The sequence below is a fragment of the Neoarius graeffei genome, chromosome 3, assembly GCF_027579695.1.
Source record: "Neoarius graeffei isolate fNeoGra1 chromosome 3, fNeoGra1.pri, whole genome shotgun sequence".
Taxonomy (NCBI): Eukaryota; Metazoa; Chordata; class Actinopteri; order Siluriformes; family Ariidae; genus Neoarius; species Neoarius graeffei.
The window spans coordinates 98,001,240-98,014,685 of record NC_083571.1 but is presented as its reverse complement, the minus strand read 5'-3'; the positions used below and the strand labels follow the sequence as shown (position 1 = coordinate 98,014,685).

General features: G+C 41.4%; 1 protein-coding gene across 2 annotated transcripts in view; it reads left to right on the top strand.

Annotated features, from left to right (window-relative positions):
• mmut (methylmalonyl CoA mutase) overlaps positions 1–13,446 on the top strand; it is a 94,931-nt gene that overhangs the window by 16,994 nt on the left and 64,491 nt on the right. For both annotated transcript variants that reach the window (XM_060917742.1, XM_060917741.1), the window contains exon 3: positions 4,729–5,096. In XM_060917742.1, the coding sequence (XP_060773725.1) occupies positions 4,729–5,096 (368 nt within the window). The remainder of the gene's footprint in view (positions 1–4,728; positions 5,097–13,446) is intronic.

The following is a 13,446-nucleotide window of genomic DNA, read 5'->3' as shown; positions in this document are numbered from 1 at the left end:
TTTTGATCCTTAAAGCGAGACGGCCTTTCGATTTCATAAAATCGGTGAAATTTAGTTCCTTCTGAAATTTGGTCATTATGATATATGTTTATTTCTGTAATATTTCACAAAATATCAGGCCAGTCTGTGGTTGGGAAGTGATTTAATTTGAGGGGATTCCCGATGAAATAATATGCATGAAATCGCTCGCTTCGCACAGTCAGGCAGACAGAGGAAGTCCATGTGCGCATGCTCAGGTTTACCTTCTTCTTCTTCTTCTTCTTTTGGGTTTTACAGCAGCCGGCATCCACAGTGTTGCATTACTGCCATCTACAGGTTTACCTTTGACCGTGCACTGACAGTTCCATCATTCTGTCGCTAAACGAACAGCTGATCACACAGAGGTGCTCGCTGAGCGCCGATATTTATTAGTTTGGTCTTGCGTTTCCTTTTCTTCGCAACATAACGTCTTTTCTCGCTTTCCGTTACCGTAGTCGGTTTTTCACTCTTCGTTCGCACACTCGCGTCCTCCATTTTTCTCTCCTGTTTCAAATTTGTATCCCACAATGCCTTGCGCTAACGGGGAAAGCCCACCATGTGATGCATGACGTAGTATCTTGAATTGGGTCATGGTGAAGCAGGAAAAAGTAGCGGAGAATTTAGGGCCACGTTTTGTTCTATTTAAAAAAAAAACTAATACAATTGGAAGTCTGTGATTTGAATTCAGTAGCTTTCGGTCCACTAAACAAACATAATTGGGTGTCGGGGAAAATTCTTTTTATGACCTACACTTGAAAACTCTGAAAGGCAGTCTAGCTTTAAATATAGGGCCATCCTTAAAAAAAATCCGTTTCCTGTCCACCGGGTGAGCAAAAAAAAATTTCAGTCGGGAGGGAGGGATTTTTTTTTTTTTTTAAATGGATGGATAAGAAATCGCAATGCTGTGTTTGCTTTTTCTTTCAGTACTTTTTTATTACAAAAGCAGACACATTTAATAAAATATGACAGTTTAATCAACTGAAACTTGTACAAAAACTTTAAGTTAGCATTTTAAATGACGACTGCAACATTTGCAAAACTTTTACAAAGGTACTTAAAATGACCGACACACTGACTTTTTGTAGTTCTAAATCGAGCGTTAGGCCTAGTTCGGATGAAATTACACTATTAAAATGATCACTGAATGATTTGTTTTTCTGAATCTTTACTATTTTGTTGTTCGCTAGAATACCATTTTGCGATTTCACACTTAAGCAAATGTTTGAAAACTCCGGATCTCCTTCCTTCATGGGGGCTGCCGTTTTTTTGTGCCGCACGGCGCATGCGCAGAGCTGATTCAATTCTATATTCTGCGTGGAATGCAGGGCTTTCCACAAGCGCCGGCTGCTGGCCATACAGCCGACTACACAATTAAGTCCAGCCGGCTACTTTAATGACTATTATTTTTGTAGCCCACAGGCTCTAAATATTAATTTTCGATTTTAGTAAAATTAAATGTTTATCTAATGGACTGACAATAATGTCAAACTGAACCGCACTCATTTAAGTTGTGATTTGCGCTGTTTGTACCGACAATAACCACAAATTCCCCGCAGACTTCGTTGATCAAGGGAGAGTAACTCATCCGCGGCCCCGACATGCGGTGTGTGCGCGCGTGCGCACTCGGCGGAGGCAGTAGTGTGTTGGGGCCGTCGGAGGGAACAGAAGCAGAGATGATGCTTATTTTGTCTCCAGTAAACCAGTCTTCTCTCGTTCAATTACTTGCTGGCATCAGAAGACACCGTTGGTTGTAAATGAAGCCAAACTGAGTGGTTGGAGTGTATTTTCATACACAAATGGAGAAATGTTCACTGAGTGTTTAATTGTGTAGCCGCCGCAGACCGCTGTCGTTGTTAATTCATAGCATGCTCAGTTGCGTGAATGTGTCATGCACCGAAAATAAGAGATTTACAAGCCAGGAATGCCTCATGATGCAATACGCAAGAAAAGAGAGAAGATTTACTGCCATTTTACTTTGTATTTGAGTAAAGTGAATAAATAAATGGTCTGTGGAAAATGCATTTAATCCTGGGAACTGCATGCACAGGAGTTTATTTTGTGTTTACAAGATATAACCTTAGGCCCTACTACTCAAAAGAAAACACTGGGATCACGAGAAAGCCTACTAATACCTTTTCATGGAATTCGCACATACTGTACACACTCGTACTTTATCAGAGGGTTTTTTTTTTTAAATCATGAATGTTCGAAAAGTTTATATTTGAAATCTCTGATCTGATATCTGCAGTCAGTGGGCGTTTACAAATACAACCCCGATTCCAAAAAAGTTGGGACAAAGTACAAATTGTAAATAAAAACGGAATGCAATGATGTGGAAGTTTGAAAATTCCATATTTTATTCAGAATAGAACATAGATGACGTATCAAATGTTTAAACTGAGAAAATGCATCATTTAAAGAGAAAAATTAGGTGATTTTTAAATTTCATGACAACAACACATCTCAAAAAAGTTGGGACAAGGCCATGTTTACCACTGTGAGACATCCCCTTTTCTCTTTACAACAGTCTGTAAACGTCTGGGGACTGAGGAGACAAGTTGCTCAAGTTTAGGGATAGGAATGTTAACCCATTCTTGTCTAATGTAGGATTCTAGTTGCTCAACTGTCTTAGGTCTTTTTTGTCGTATCTTCCGTTTTATGATGCGCCAAATGTTTTCTATGGGTGAAAGATCTGGACTGCAGGCTGGCCAGTTCAGTACCCGGACCCTTCTTCTACGCAGCCATGATGCTGTAATTGATGCAGTATGTGGTTTGGCATTGTCATGTTGGAAAATGCAAGGTCTTCCCTGAAAGAGACGTCGTCTGGATGGGAGCATATGTTGCTCTAGAACCTGGATATACCTTTCAGCATTGATGGTATCTTTCCAGATGTGTAAGCTGCCCATGCCACACACACTAATGCAACCCCATACCATCAGAGATGCAGGCTTCTGAACTGAGCGCTGATAACAACTTGGGTCGTCCTTCTCCTCTATAGTCCGAATGACACGGCGTCCCTGATTTCCATAAAGAACTTCACATTTTGATTCGTCTGACCACAGAACAGTTTTCCACTTTGCCACAGTCCATTTTAAATGAGCCTTGGCCCAGAGAAGACGTCTGCGCTTCTGGATCGTGTTTAGATACGGCTTCTTCTTTGAACTATAGTTTTAGCTGGCAACGGCGGATGGCACGGTGCATTGTGTTCACAGATAATGTTCTCTGGAAATATTCCTGAGCCCATTTTGTGATTTTCAATACAGAAGCATGCCTGTATGTGATGCAGTGCTGTCTAAGGGCCCGAAGATCACGGGCACCCAGTATGGTTTTCCGGCCTTGACCCTTACGCACAGAGATTCTTCCAGATTCTCTGAATCTTTTGATGATATTATGTACTGTAGATGATGATATGTTCAAACTCTTTGCAATTTTACACTGTCGAACTCCTTTCTGATATTGCTCCACTATTTGTCGGCGCAGAATTAGGGGGATTGGTGATCCTCTTCCCATCTTTACTTCTGAGAGCCGCTGCCACTCCAAGATGCTCTTTTTATACCCAGTCATGTTAATGACCTATTGCCAATTGACCTAATGAGTTGCAATTTGGTCCTCCAGCTGTTCCTTTTTTGTACCTTTAACTTTTCCAGCCTCTTATTGCCCCTGTCCCAACTTTTTTGAGATGTGTTGCTGTTATGAAATTTCAAATGAGCCAATATTTGGCATGAAATTTCAAAATGTCTCACTTTTGACATTTGATATGTTGTCTATGTTCTATTGTGAATACAATATCAGTTTTTGAGATTTGTAAATTATTGCATTCCGTTTTTATTTACAATTTGTACTTTGTCCCAACTTTTTTGGAATCGGGGTTGTAATATGTTCTTCAGTTTGAACTACACCGCAAAGGCATAATTGTTCATCGTGTGGGATTCTAGCCCATCAACCAGTCTCTACAGCAAGATTGTGAGCTGAACGGCGTAACCTCGTGGTTGCTATTCTGTCGTGCTCTGCAATGTCAGACGAGGTATATATACCTGACGAGGATAAATCCTGATTCAAGTTCCAGTACGTCTTAGACCGTTCTGATGTTATAACAAAATGTTTGCGGCGTGTTATATCCACCATCGCATGATCATCTACATCTAGGAGACTTTGTAGATACACCACTGTGCCACCCCCAAAATGATTGATTTCTAATTATTTAATAATTCAGATAATGTTAAATTACTTTTAAATGTGGCATCGAGAAGTATTCTGTTTAAGGTGAAGATACACACAGACTCTTTAACGTGCACAATAAAGAACAAGGGTGAGTCAAATGAAAAGTGTAAAAGTGCAAAATAAATGAGAGAAAAAGTCTTTATACAGCTGTCATTTACACGAGTTTTCGGCATCAGATTAACGCTCGTGCGCACACTTTTGTTCCACCTATTTATGTGGAATAAACAATCTAAAATAATAAATGTTTTCATATGACTCACTCTCATACGTTAGTACTAATAATATAAAAATACTGCAGTTAGATATTCATGACACTTAAAGTTCAAATATTTTAGCTGCTGTTTTGGTGCTTTTGTGAATTATTAGATTGTGTTAATTTTTAAAAACTGTGGTACCACTCAGTGAACCATCATTAATCAAAACATCATTTAAATGAAAGATTTATCAGTCCATCTACACTCAGCGTTTTTCTTTGCTCTTTTCTGACAGCGGGCCAGCAAGGCCTGTCGGTGGCCTTTGACCTCCCCACACACAGAGGCTACGATTCAGACAATCCCAGAGTGCACGGCGACGTTGGCATGGCCGGAGTGGCCATCGATACAGTAGAGGACATGAAGATGCTGTTTGACGGAATTCCTCTGGAGATGATGTCCGTGTCCATGACCATGAATGGTGCAGTGATTCCCATCCTGGCTATGTTCATTGTGACGGGGGAAGAGCAGGGCGTAGACAAGGCCAAACTCACCGGCACCATCCAGAACGACATCCTCAAAGAGTTCATGGTCCGAAATACGTACATCTTTCCTCCAGAGCCCTCCATGCATGCCATCGCTGACATATTTGCCTATACTTCAAAGGTATGGACAGAAACCTTTTAGTATATTTATGATCACCAGTTGTTGTGATCACCAGTGGAATTATTAGACAGAAGCTCTTTTTATGTCCAGAAAAAGCTGCAGTTCAGTAGTGTATTGTTGATAATTGCTGATATTTTAATCAGTAATTAAAGAGTTAGTAGAAACGACTAAAATACGGGTCATTTTATTAAAAACAGTTTGGCTATTAGGGCACGTTCATTCCAAAATCTGTGTGACTCAGTAATGAGAAAGAAGCTCAAAAATGAATATTTTAATAATGAATAGAATTATTAGAAAGGTAATTAATCAAATGATTGTATGTTGTTATAAGAGAGAGAGAGACTGGTGTTGAGTGGGATATCAAATATATTTCATTCAGCTAGCACGATATTGAATGAGTTGAAGACGAGTTCAATATCGTGCTAGCTGAATGGGCAGGGGCGATTCTAGTATCTGATCTTTGGGGGTGCTTAGCCCCCAGAGCTGACAGAGGCACCTGGCTTGAACGACAGTGTTTCCACATTTATTCCGCATTTAGACTAGACTAGACAAGACGAGACTTATGCAATGTTTTAACAGAAGCTGACCCAATAAACTATGATATCTACACATTTACAACCAGTGACACAAATATTTACGTTATATTTTTAACTAAACAAGACCTACTACTGCATTTGTAATGTTGGAGCTATTCATTTTGAACAGTGGTAATTGTTAATTAATGTTTTATTGTGTATTGTGTAATAATAGTGTGTATTATTATGATTTTACATTAGTTTACATTAGTTTATATTTTTATAATGACAATGACCAGTGTTTGGATTTGTGAATGATAAGCAAACGTAAATGCTATGTTACATTAAATAAAATTGACTAACACACGGTGGTCTAGCACCGTAGCACTTATACAGTTCTGCACAAAAGTATCTCGATATGAATGATAAATGTCGTTTTTATCATTCTGTTCATAGACCACGGAACATCAATATTGCATTATGCATATTACTGTGTTGTGTTTAACAATTGTAACTCCGGTCCGTACCTTCACATCTCGCTATGCCAGTAATACTCAGGTGCTACTTCGAGTTCCTCATCGGCGTGGAATCCAGTTAAAAAAACCACCATGTCGTAGCAAGCACTCGCGCGGACAGGCAACCCAATCAGAGGGGACGCAAGGGGGAGAGGGATTTTACTGCTCATAGACTATCACGTAACAGGTGAATTCAAGAACACACACACGCCCGCGCACACATTCATTGTGCAGTGCGCAAGGGCACTTATTTCTGAAAATTACGTCCAAAAGCAGTGTTTTTGAGGGTGCTGAGCTAGGGGGTGCTGAGCTCATTTTTGGGGGTGCTTGAGCACCCCCAAAAATAGGCTAAACACGCCCCTGTGAATGGGATATATCTGATAGACCACAAAATCAATCAATCAAATTTTATTTATATAGCCCTTTGCAATAACCAAAAGGTACCCAAAGTGCTTTAAATCAAAGCCATAAAACAGAACACCAGAACACATAAAAACACAGGTTTTAACTGCGGAAGGTGCCACCGTGCTGCAGATTACCAAAAGCCTTTCAGAAGTACATGAAATAAAACAGGCGAAACGAAGCACCCCTCAAAAACAAGATTCCCCTAGTCAGGACTGTATGCCAGTCTAAAAAAGTAGGTCTTCAACTTTGATTTAAAAAGGCCGGGATCAATAGTGGTGCGAATGTCGGGGGCAGATTGTTCCACAGTCTGGGAGCAGCGACAGCAAAAGAACGATCACCCCACTGTTTATATCTCGACCTTGGAACTTTAACAGAAGCTGACCCGAAGAACGCAGGGCCCTACCATGATCACGAATAGTTAACATCTCAGACAAGTAAGAGGGAGCCAAGCCATTGATGGCATTAAAAACAAACAACAGAAGTTTAAAATCAATTCTAAAATGGACTGGAAGCCAATGGAGTGACGACAACACACGAGTAATGTGTTCACGTCTAGACGTGCTTGTTAAAAATCGGGCCGCAGCGTTCAAAAAAAGCCATTATTATTATTATTATTATTATACATATATATACACACACACACACACACACACACACACACTCTCTGAATATCAGCATTCTCGAAGGCCAACGCTAGCTTACCCATGACTCAGTGCTGTTAGTGCGGCAGTGAAGTCATCTTCCAGCCGGTGTAGCATTCAGCAGAGGCGAACAACCGAGAAACTAAGATTTCCTTCCATGCACACTCTTTTTCAATGCACACTTGCCACAGTATTTTTCACTCATACTTAAGTATTCATTTCCCTATGTAATTTACTTAGATACTTTTAAATCAACATCGACAACTCCACACAACGGCGCTACCTGGCAGCCAAAATTCTCTCAAAATCTTCCGTTTTTAACAAAGCAAACCTGGCAGCCATGTTTGTTTACAAACTGTCACAGTGGCTCGCGAGCACAGAAGTCTCTGAGTCTCTTTTCCAGTTTTTCGATGTCCGTTTTTGTCTTGTAAATATGAACGAAGAATATCTAATGAAGTTTTGGTAGCCTTTTGGGTATTCAAGACATCTTTCTCTTTCCCATCAAACAAAGAAATGATTGTGCACATGCGCAGCAGAAAAGTTTCTCATTGGATATTTGCGCCATGTGACGTTGTGTTGTCTTGACAACGTGCAATATCGTAACAATATTGCACGCTCATTCTCCATTGGGTAGAGTGACGTAATACACATAGGATATGCAGTATGCTAACAATACCACATGCTATCAAACCAAATGAATGAAACTCGCTAGAAGGGAATAGAATACATATATGTTTTTTACCAGCTGGGAGGTCCGTATCGTGAAGTACCGTGACCGAGGTCTTGAAAGTACTGACCGAGGCCTTTGGGCCGAGGTTAGTATTCAAGGCAGAGGTCACGGTATTTCACCATACGGACCGACCTTAAGCTGGTAAATAATTTATTTATTTTTTTCTTTACCAAATTCTAATAGGGGGCGGCACGGTGGTGCAGTGGTTAGTGCTGTCGCCTCACAGCAAGAAGGTCCGGGTTCGAGCCCCGCGGCCGGCGAGGGCCTTTCTGTGCGGAGTTTGCATGTTCTCCCCGTGTCCGCGTGGGTTTCCTCCGGGTGCTCCGGTTTCCCCCACAGTCCAAAGACATGCAGGTTAGGTTAACTGGTGACTCTAAATTGACCGTAGGTGTGAATGTGAGTGTGAATGGTTGTCTGTGTCTATGTGTCAGCCCTGTGATGACCCCGCCTTTCGCCCGTAGTCAGCTGGGATAGGCTCCAGCTTGCCTGCAACCCTGTAGAACAGGATAAAGCGGCTAGAGATAGTGAGATGAGACGAGAAATTCTAACAGAAAACGAGAGCGCCCGAAAGGGAAAACCGAGCCGAGCCGCCATTTTGAATCCTCATTCACGGCTGTAATGCAAATGGCTTCCTCCTCGGTATACAAGTGCACTTCCATGGCAGGAAAAAAATTACATTTTGCCGCCTATGGAGTCCCCTATTTATGCAAATAGGAGTCATTCAGGATTCAGCCATGTTTTTGCTCGGCGTTAGCAAGTTAGAGGTTTTTAGCTTTCTCCTGAAATGTTTTCTTTTATTTCTTCTTCCTCAGGGTAGTAAAACTCGCTTTCGCTGTGAACACTGTCGTTATTGCTATCCATGCTGTAAAATTAATGCTATTCTCCTGAGAAATACGAAATGTTGACAAAAAATGCTACTGTGTGTGTTGTTGTTGTGAACGAGCAAGTCGCCAGAGGTCCGTAACTGGAGTCTGTACCGTAGAGTACGGACCCACTCGCCAGCCAATCAGAGCGCAGGATTTGGACCACGAAAAAAATAAACACATTTATTTATGCAAATATTTTATACATTTATTCAATATATAAATCAAATTTATGTATAGAAATATCATGCAGAATTTAAAAGCAATATAGATTGTAATCAGTAATAAATGAATACTTATAAAATTATTAATTATAATAATAATAATTAGATTATTATTTATATAATAATAATGGACTTGCAACACCAACCACTTGTACAGGAAGGGACAGAGCAGGCTATACTTCCTGAGGAGGCTGCGGTCCTTTAACATCTGCGGATGTTCTATCAGTCTGTGGTCGCCAGTGTCCTGTTTTACACCGTGGTGTGCTGGGGGGCAGCACATCCAAGAAGGACACATCCAGGCTGGACAAACTGATCAGGCGGGCCGGCTCTGTGGTCGACATGAAGCTGGACTCTCTGGTGACGGTGGCAGAGAAGAGGACTATGGACAAACTACTGAGCATCATGGACGATGCCAGTCACCCTCTGCACACCGTCATCAGCAACCAGAGGAGCCTGTTCAGTCAGTGCGTTTACATGCACATAGAGAAAATCGAATTTCTGCCGTAGCTCGACTGAAATCGAAGTTCTAAATGCCATGGAAGCACCTTAGCTCGGCTGAAATCGAAACGAACTGGATTTCTCGTAATCGAGCTACGCGACCTAGATTATGCGATTGTAGCCGAGCTACTTAGTGCATGTAAACCCTATCGAGCTACGTAGTCGAGCTACTTACTTCCCTTCCGGAAGTGACGAGTGACGAGACCACAAGCGGGAAACACAGCAGCCTCGGTCGGCATGACAACAGTAGTAGTAGCGAGCAGCAGAAGAGGTCAGGAGGAACAAGGAGACAAAAAACAAAAACAATTGAACTTTTTGTGTGTTTATTAAGACATAAGTTAAATTGTAAGCAAAAAATGGACTTTAGAAAAATATACAATTGTGCAAAATAAGTTGTCTTACAAAACAGTGGTCTGCGCAGGACAGTTTGTAGCCAACAGGTGGCAATGACGTGGTGTGAATGTAAAGTGGAAATCACTCCTCTTCTTCATGACGACAACCGGAAGTGTACCAACACGATGGGGTGTGTAGCGCCACCTGTGGCTCAGGTGCACAATGTACCTCACACAATAGCTCGATTTCCTTGTGTGCATGTAGGATTGGATTTCTCTGGCACCCCTGCTGGGACCCTTAGCTCGATTACCGACAATAGCTCGATTTGGATGTGCATGTAAACGCACTGACTGACAGAATGCTCCTTCCCAAGTGCAGGACGAACAGACTTAAAAACTCCTTTGTGTGGGGGTGGGGTGTAACAGAGGACGGGAAGGGAAGGAGCAGTAGCCTAGCCTAACTCTTCTCCCTCTACCTTTTGCCATTAGGTTCCATTTTAAAGAAATATAACATCTCCTTTCATTGTTATGCTGACTATACCCAGATTTATATGCCACTGAAGCCCACTAACTCCCAGTCAGTTTCTAAGCTCATTGATTGTCTTGAGGACATTAAAGCCTGGACGTCCTTGAATTTTTTAAGTTTAAATGAAAACAAAACTGAGGTTTTACTCTGCAAACCCAGCAAGGCCTGCAAAAATAACTTGGACCTTGGCCCTCTGAGTCTTTTTGTCAAAGATTCAGTAAGAAATCTAGGTGTAATTTTTGACTCAGACTTCAAAATGGAGAAACAAATAAATACTGTTGTCAAATCTAGTTTCTTCCATTTAAGACTCCTATCAAAGGTCAAACCTTTTTTTATCTCCTAGTAATCTGGAGACTGCTATACATGCTTTTATTACGTCCCGACTTGATTACTGTAATGCTTTGTATGCTGGTCTTAGCTGCTCTTCCTTGTCAAGGCTCCAACTTGTTCAGAACGCTGTGGCACGGTTCCTGACCAGAACACGCAAGCGTGAGCACATCACACCTGTTCTGAAGGCTCTCCATTGGCTCCCTGTGCGTTTCAGGATACATTTTAAAATTCTGTTGTTTGTTTTTAAGTCTCTGAAACATTTAGCCCCATCCTACATAGCAGACCTCCTTCATCATCATACACCCCTGAGATCACTGAGGTCCTCTGACCAACTACTGCTAACTGTCCCACCCTCTAGACCAGGGCTTTTCAAAGTGTGGGGCGCGCCCCCCCTGGGGGGCGCCAGAGTTCTTCAGGGGGGGCGCAACGTGAGAGACAAAATGGATCGATTTTTAGTACCTAAAGCTACAGTGAGTGAGGAGACAAAGTTTGGGCCAAGCAAAAAAACGGAGCCTCCAGGATGTTGCGATTTGCAACTTCAGCGCAAATTCAACCAATCCCCGCGAATTCAGGGCGATGTTGCAATTATATCCAATCACCGCAACGTTCCCGCAAATTTGACCAATCATTGGCGTCGTCTTGAGGTGACGTCGACAAACTACCTTCCGCCTTACTTCCGTGTGTTCAAGAGAAGCAGCATGCGCGCAGTGTTGCCAGATTGGGAAGTTTCAAGTGCAGTTTGGCGGGTTTTGAACATATTTTGGACTGGAAAACGTCAGCAGTATCTGGCAACACTGAAAGTGTGTTATGTTTACAGTGAAAGACTGTGTGCACTTTATTTTTTTTTACTTAATACAAGAAGTTAATGGATGCCAACATTTTTGCCAAAATGGTATTTTATTTTCCATTGTTTAGGCAGCTTCAGCATCATACTGTGAGATTCTGTTCAAATTGCTTTTTTCTTCTATGAAGCCTGAGCCATTTATTTAATTAGTTTATAATTATTGTTTAATTTAGTCTTCAGGAGAGACTGCCTGCACACGGTACTAGTATTAATAGTTTTTTTTCTTATATGAAAGCTGAGGCATTTATATTATATTTTAAGGTAACTTCATGTTGTGCTGTGAGGTTCTCTGCACTTTAACTTTTGAACCAACAGGAGCATTTGGATAAGTAAAGCCAAACTGTCTGCCAAAGGTTTCTGCATTTTTGTAGTCCTGGTAATCTTTTATATTGGTAAAGTTGTTTATAGGACCATTTCTCAGTGTCTTTGTTTTTTTAATCAATAGTTTTTCAGTAATAACTTAATATTTAACATATCACTCAATTTTAATCACAAAAAGAAAAAATCGCAACAATTTCTCGCAACTTTCACTTCCTCCCGCAATGTAATCGCAACAAAAACCTAAAAAACACCGCAACTTTCATCGCAATTTTTTTTGGAAAACCCCCCGCAACATCAGACATTTTAGCCCGCAACAATCACAAAAAAGGCCCGCGGAATCCTGGGGGACTGGAAAAAGAAGGAAGTATGACCACGATTATTTAAAGTTTGGATTTTCATGGACTGGATCTGAAGATGCTCCACTGCCACAGTGTGTTGTCTGCCAAGAGATGCTAGCTAACGATGCTATGGGATGTTTAAAGTGTGTAAAACAAGATGTTTAAAAAAGCACAGATGTTTAAAATGTGAAAAAGAAAAAAATAATGTGTACAACAACCATTTTTTAAAAATACGAATGGAACATTAAGTATAGCAACAAAAAAATTGTAAGGGGGGGCGCGGTTGTTTATTTGCTCTCCGAGGGGGGGCTGACTCTCCCACACTTTGAAAACCCCTGCTCTAGACTAAAGAGTAGGGGGGATTGTGCTTTTGCAGTTATAGGCCCCAAACTATGGAATGAACTCCCACTGCATGTAAGGCTTGCCCCCTCAGTGCCCATCTTCAAGTCCCGCCTGAAAACACACTTTTTCTCCCTGGCGTTTGACTCTCTATGAGTGGTGTGATGTTATGTGACTTGGTATAGTGAAGTTCCATGTCTGTTGTCCATGATTTGCTTTTAGGGTCTATGTGTGATTTTATGTCTCTGTCCTTTATCTGCTTTTAGGTTTTATATATGATTTTTATGTATATTCACTTCATTCTTACTTATTTTTATTTATTTATTTAATTACTCTCATCTTAGATGGACTGTACAGCACTTTGGTCAACTGTTGTTGTTTTTAAAGGGCTTTATAATAAACCTGAACTTGAACTTGAACTAGCCTAGCCTGACAATAAGCAATACTGGACAATGTGCAATATAAATGTGCAATACCTCTCCTGCTGGCTTTTTTTTTTCTTTTTTCCCCATATCTTATTCTTTTTTTATATTTGTATATGTAAATACTTCTCATCTCATCTCATTATCTCTAGCTGCTTTATCCTGTTCTACAGGGTCGCAGGCAAGCTGGAGCCTATCCCAGCTGACTACGGGCGAAAGGCGGGGTTCACCCTGGACAAGTCGCCAGGTCATCACAGGGCTGACACATAGACACAGACAACCATTCACATTCACACCTACGGTCAATTTAGAGTCACCAGTTAACCTAACCTGCATGTCTTTGGACTGTGGGGGAAACCGGAGCACCCGGAGGAAACCCACGCGGACACGGGGAGAACATGCAAACTCCGCACAGAAAGGCCCTCGCCGGCCACGGGGCTCGAACCCGGACCTTCTTGCTGTGAGGCGACAGCGCTAACCACTACACCACTGTGCCGCCTATGTAAA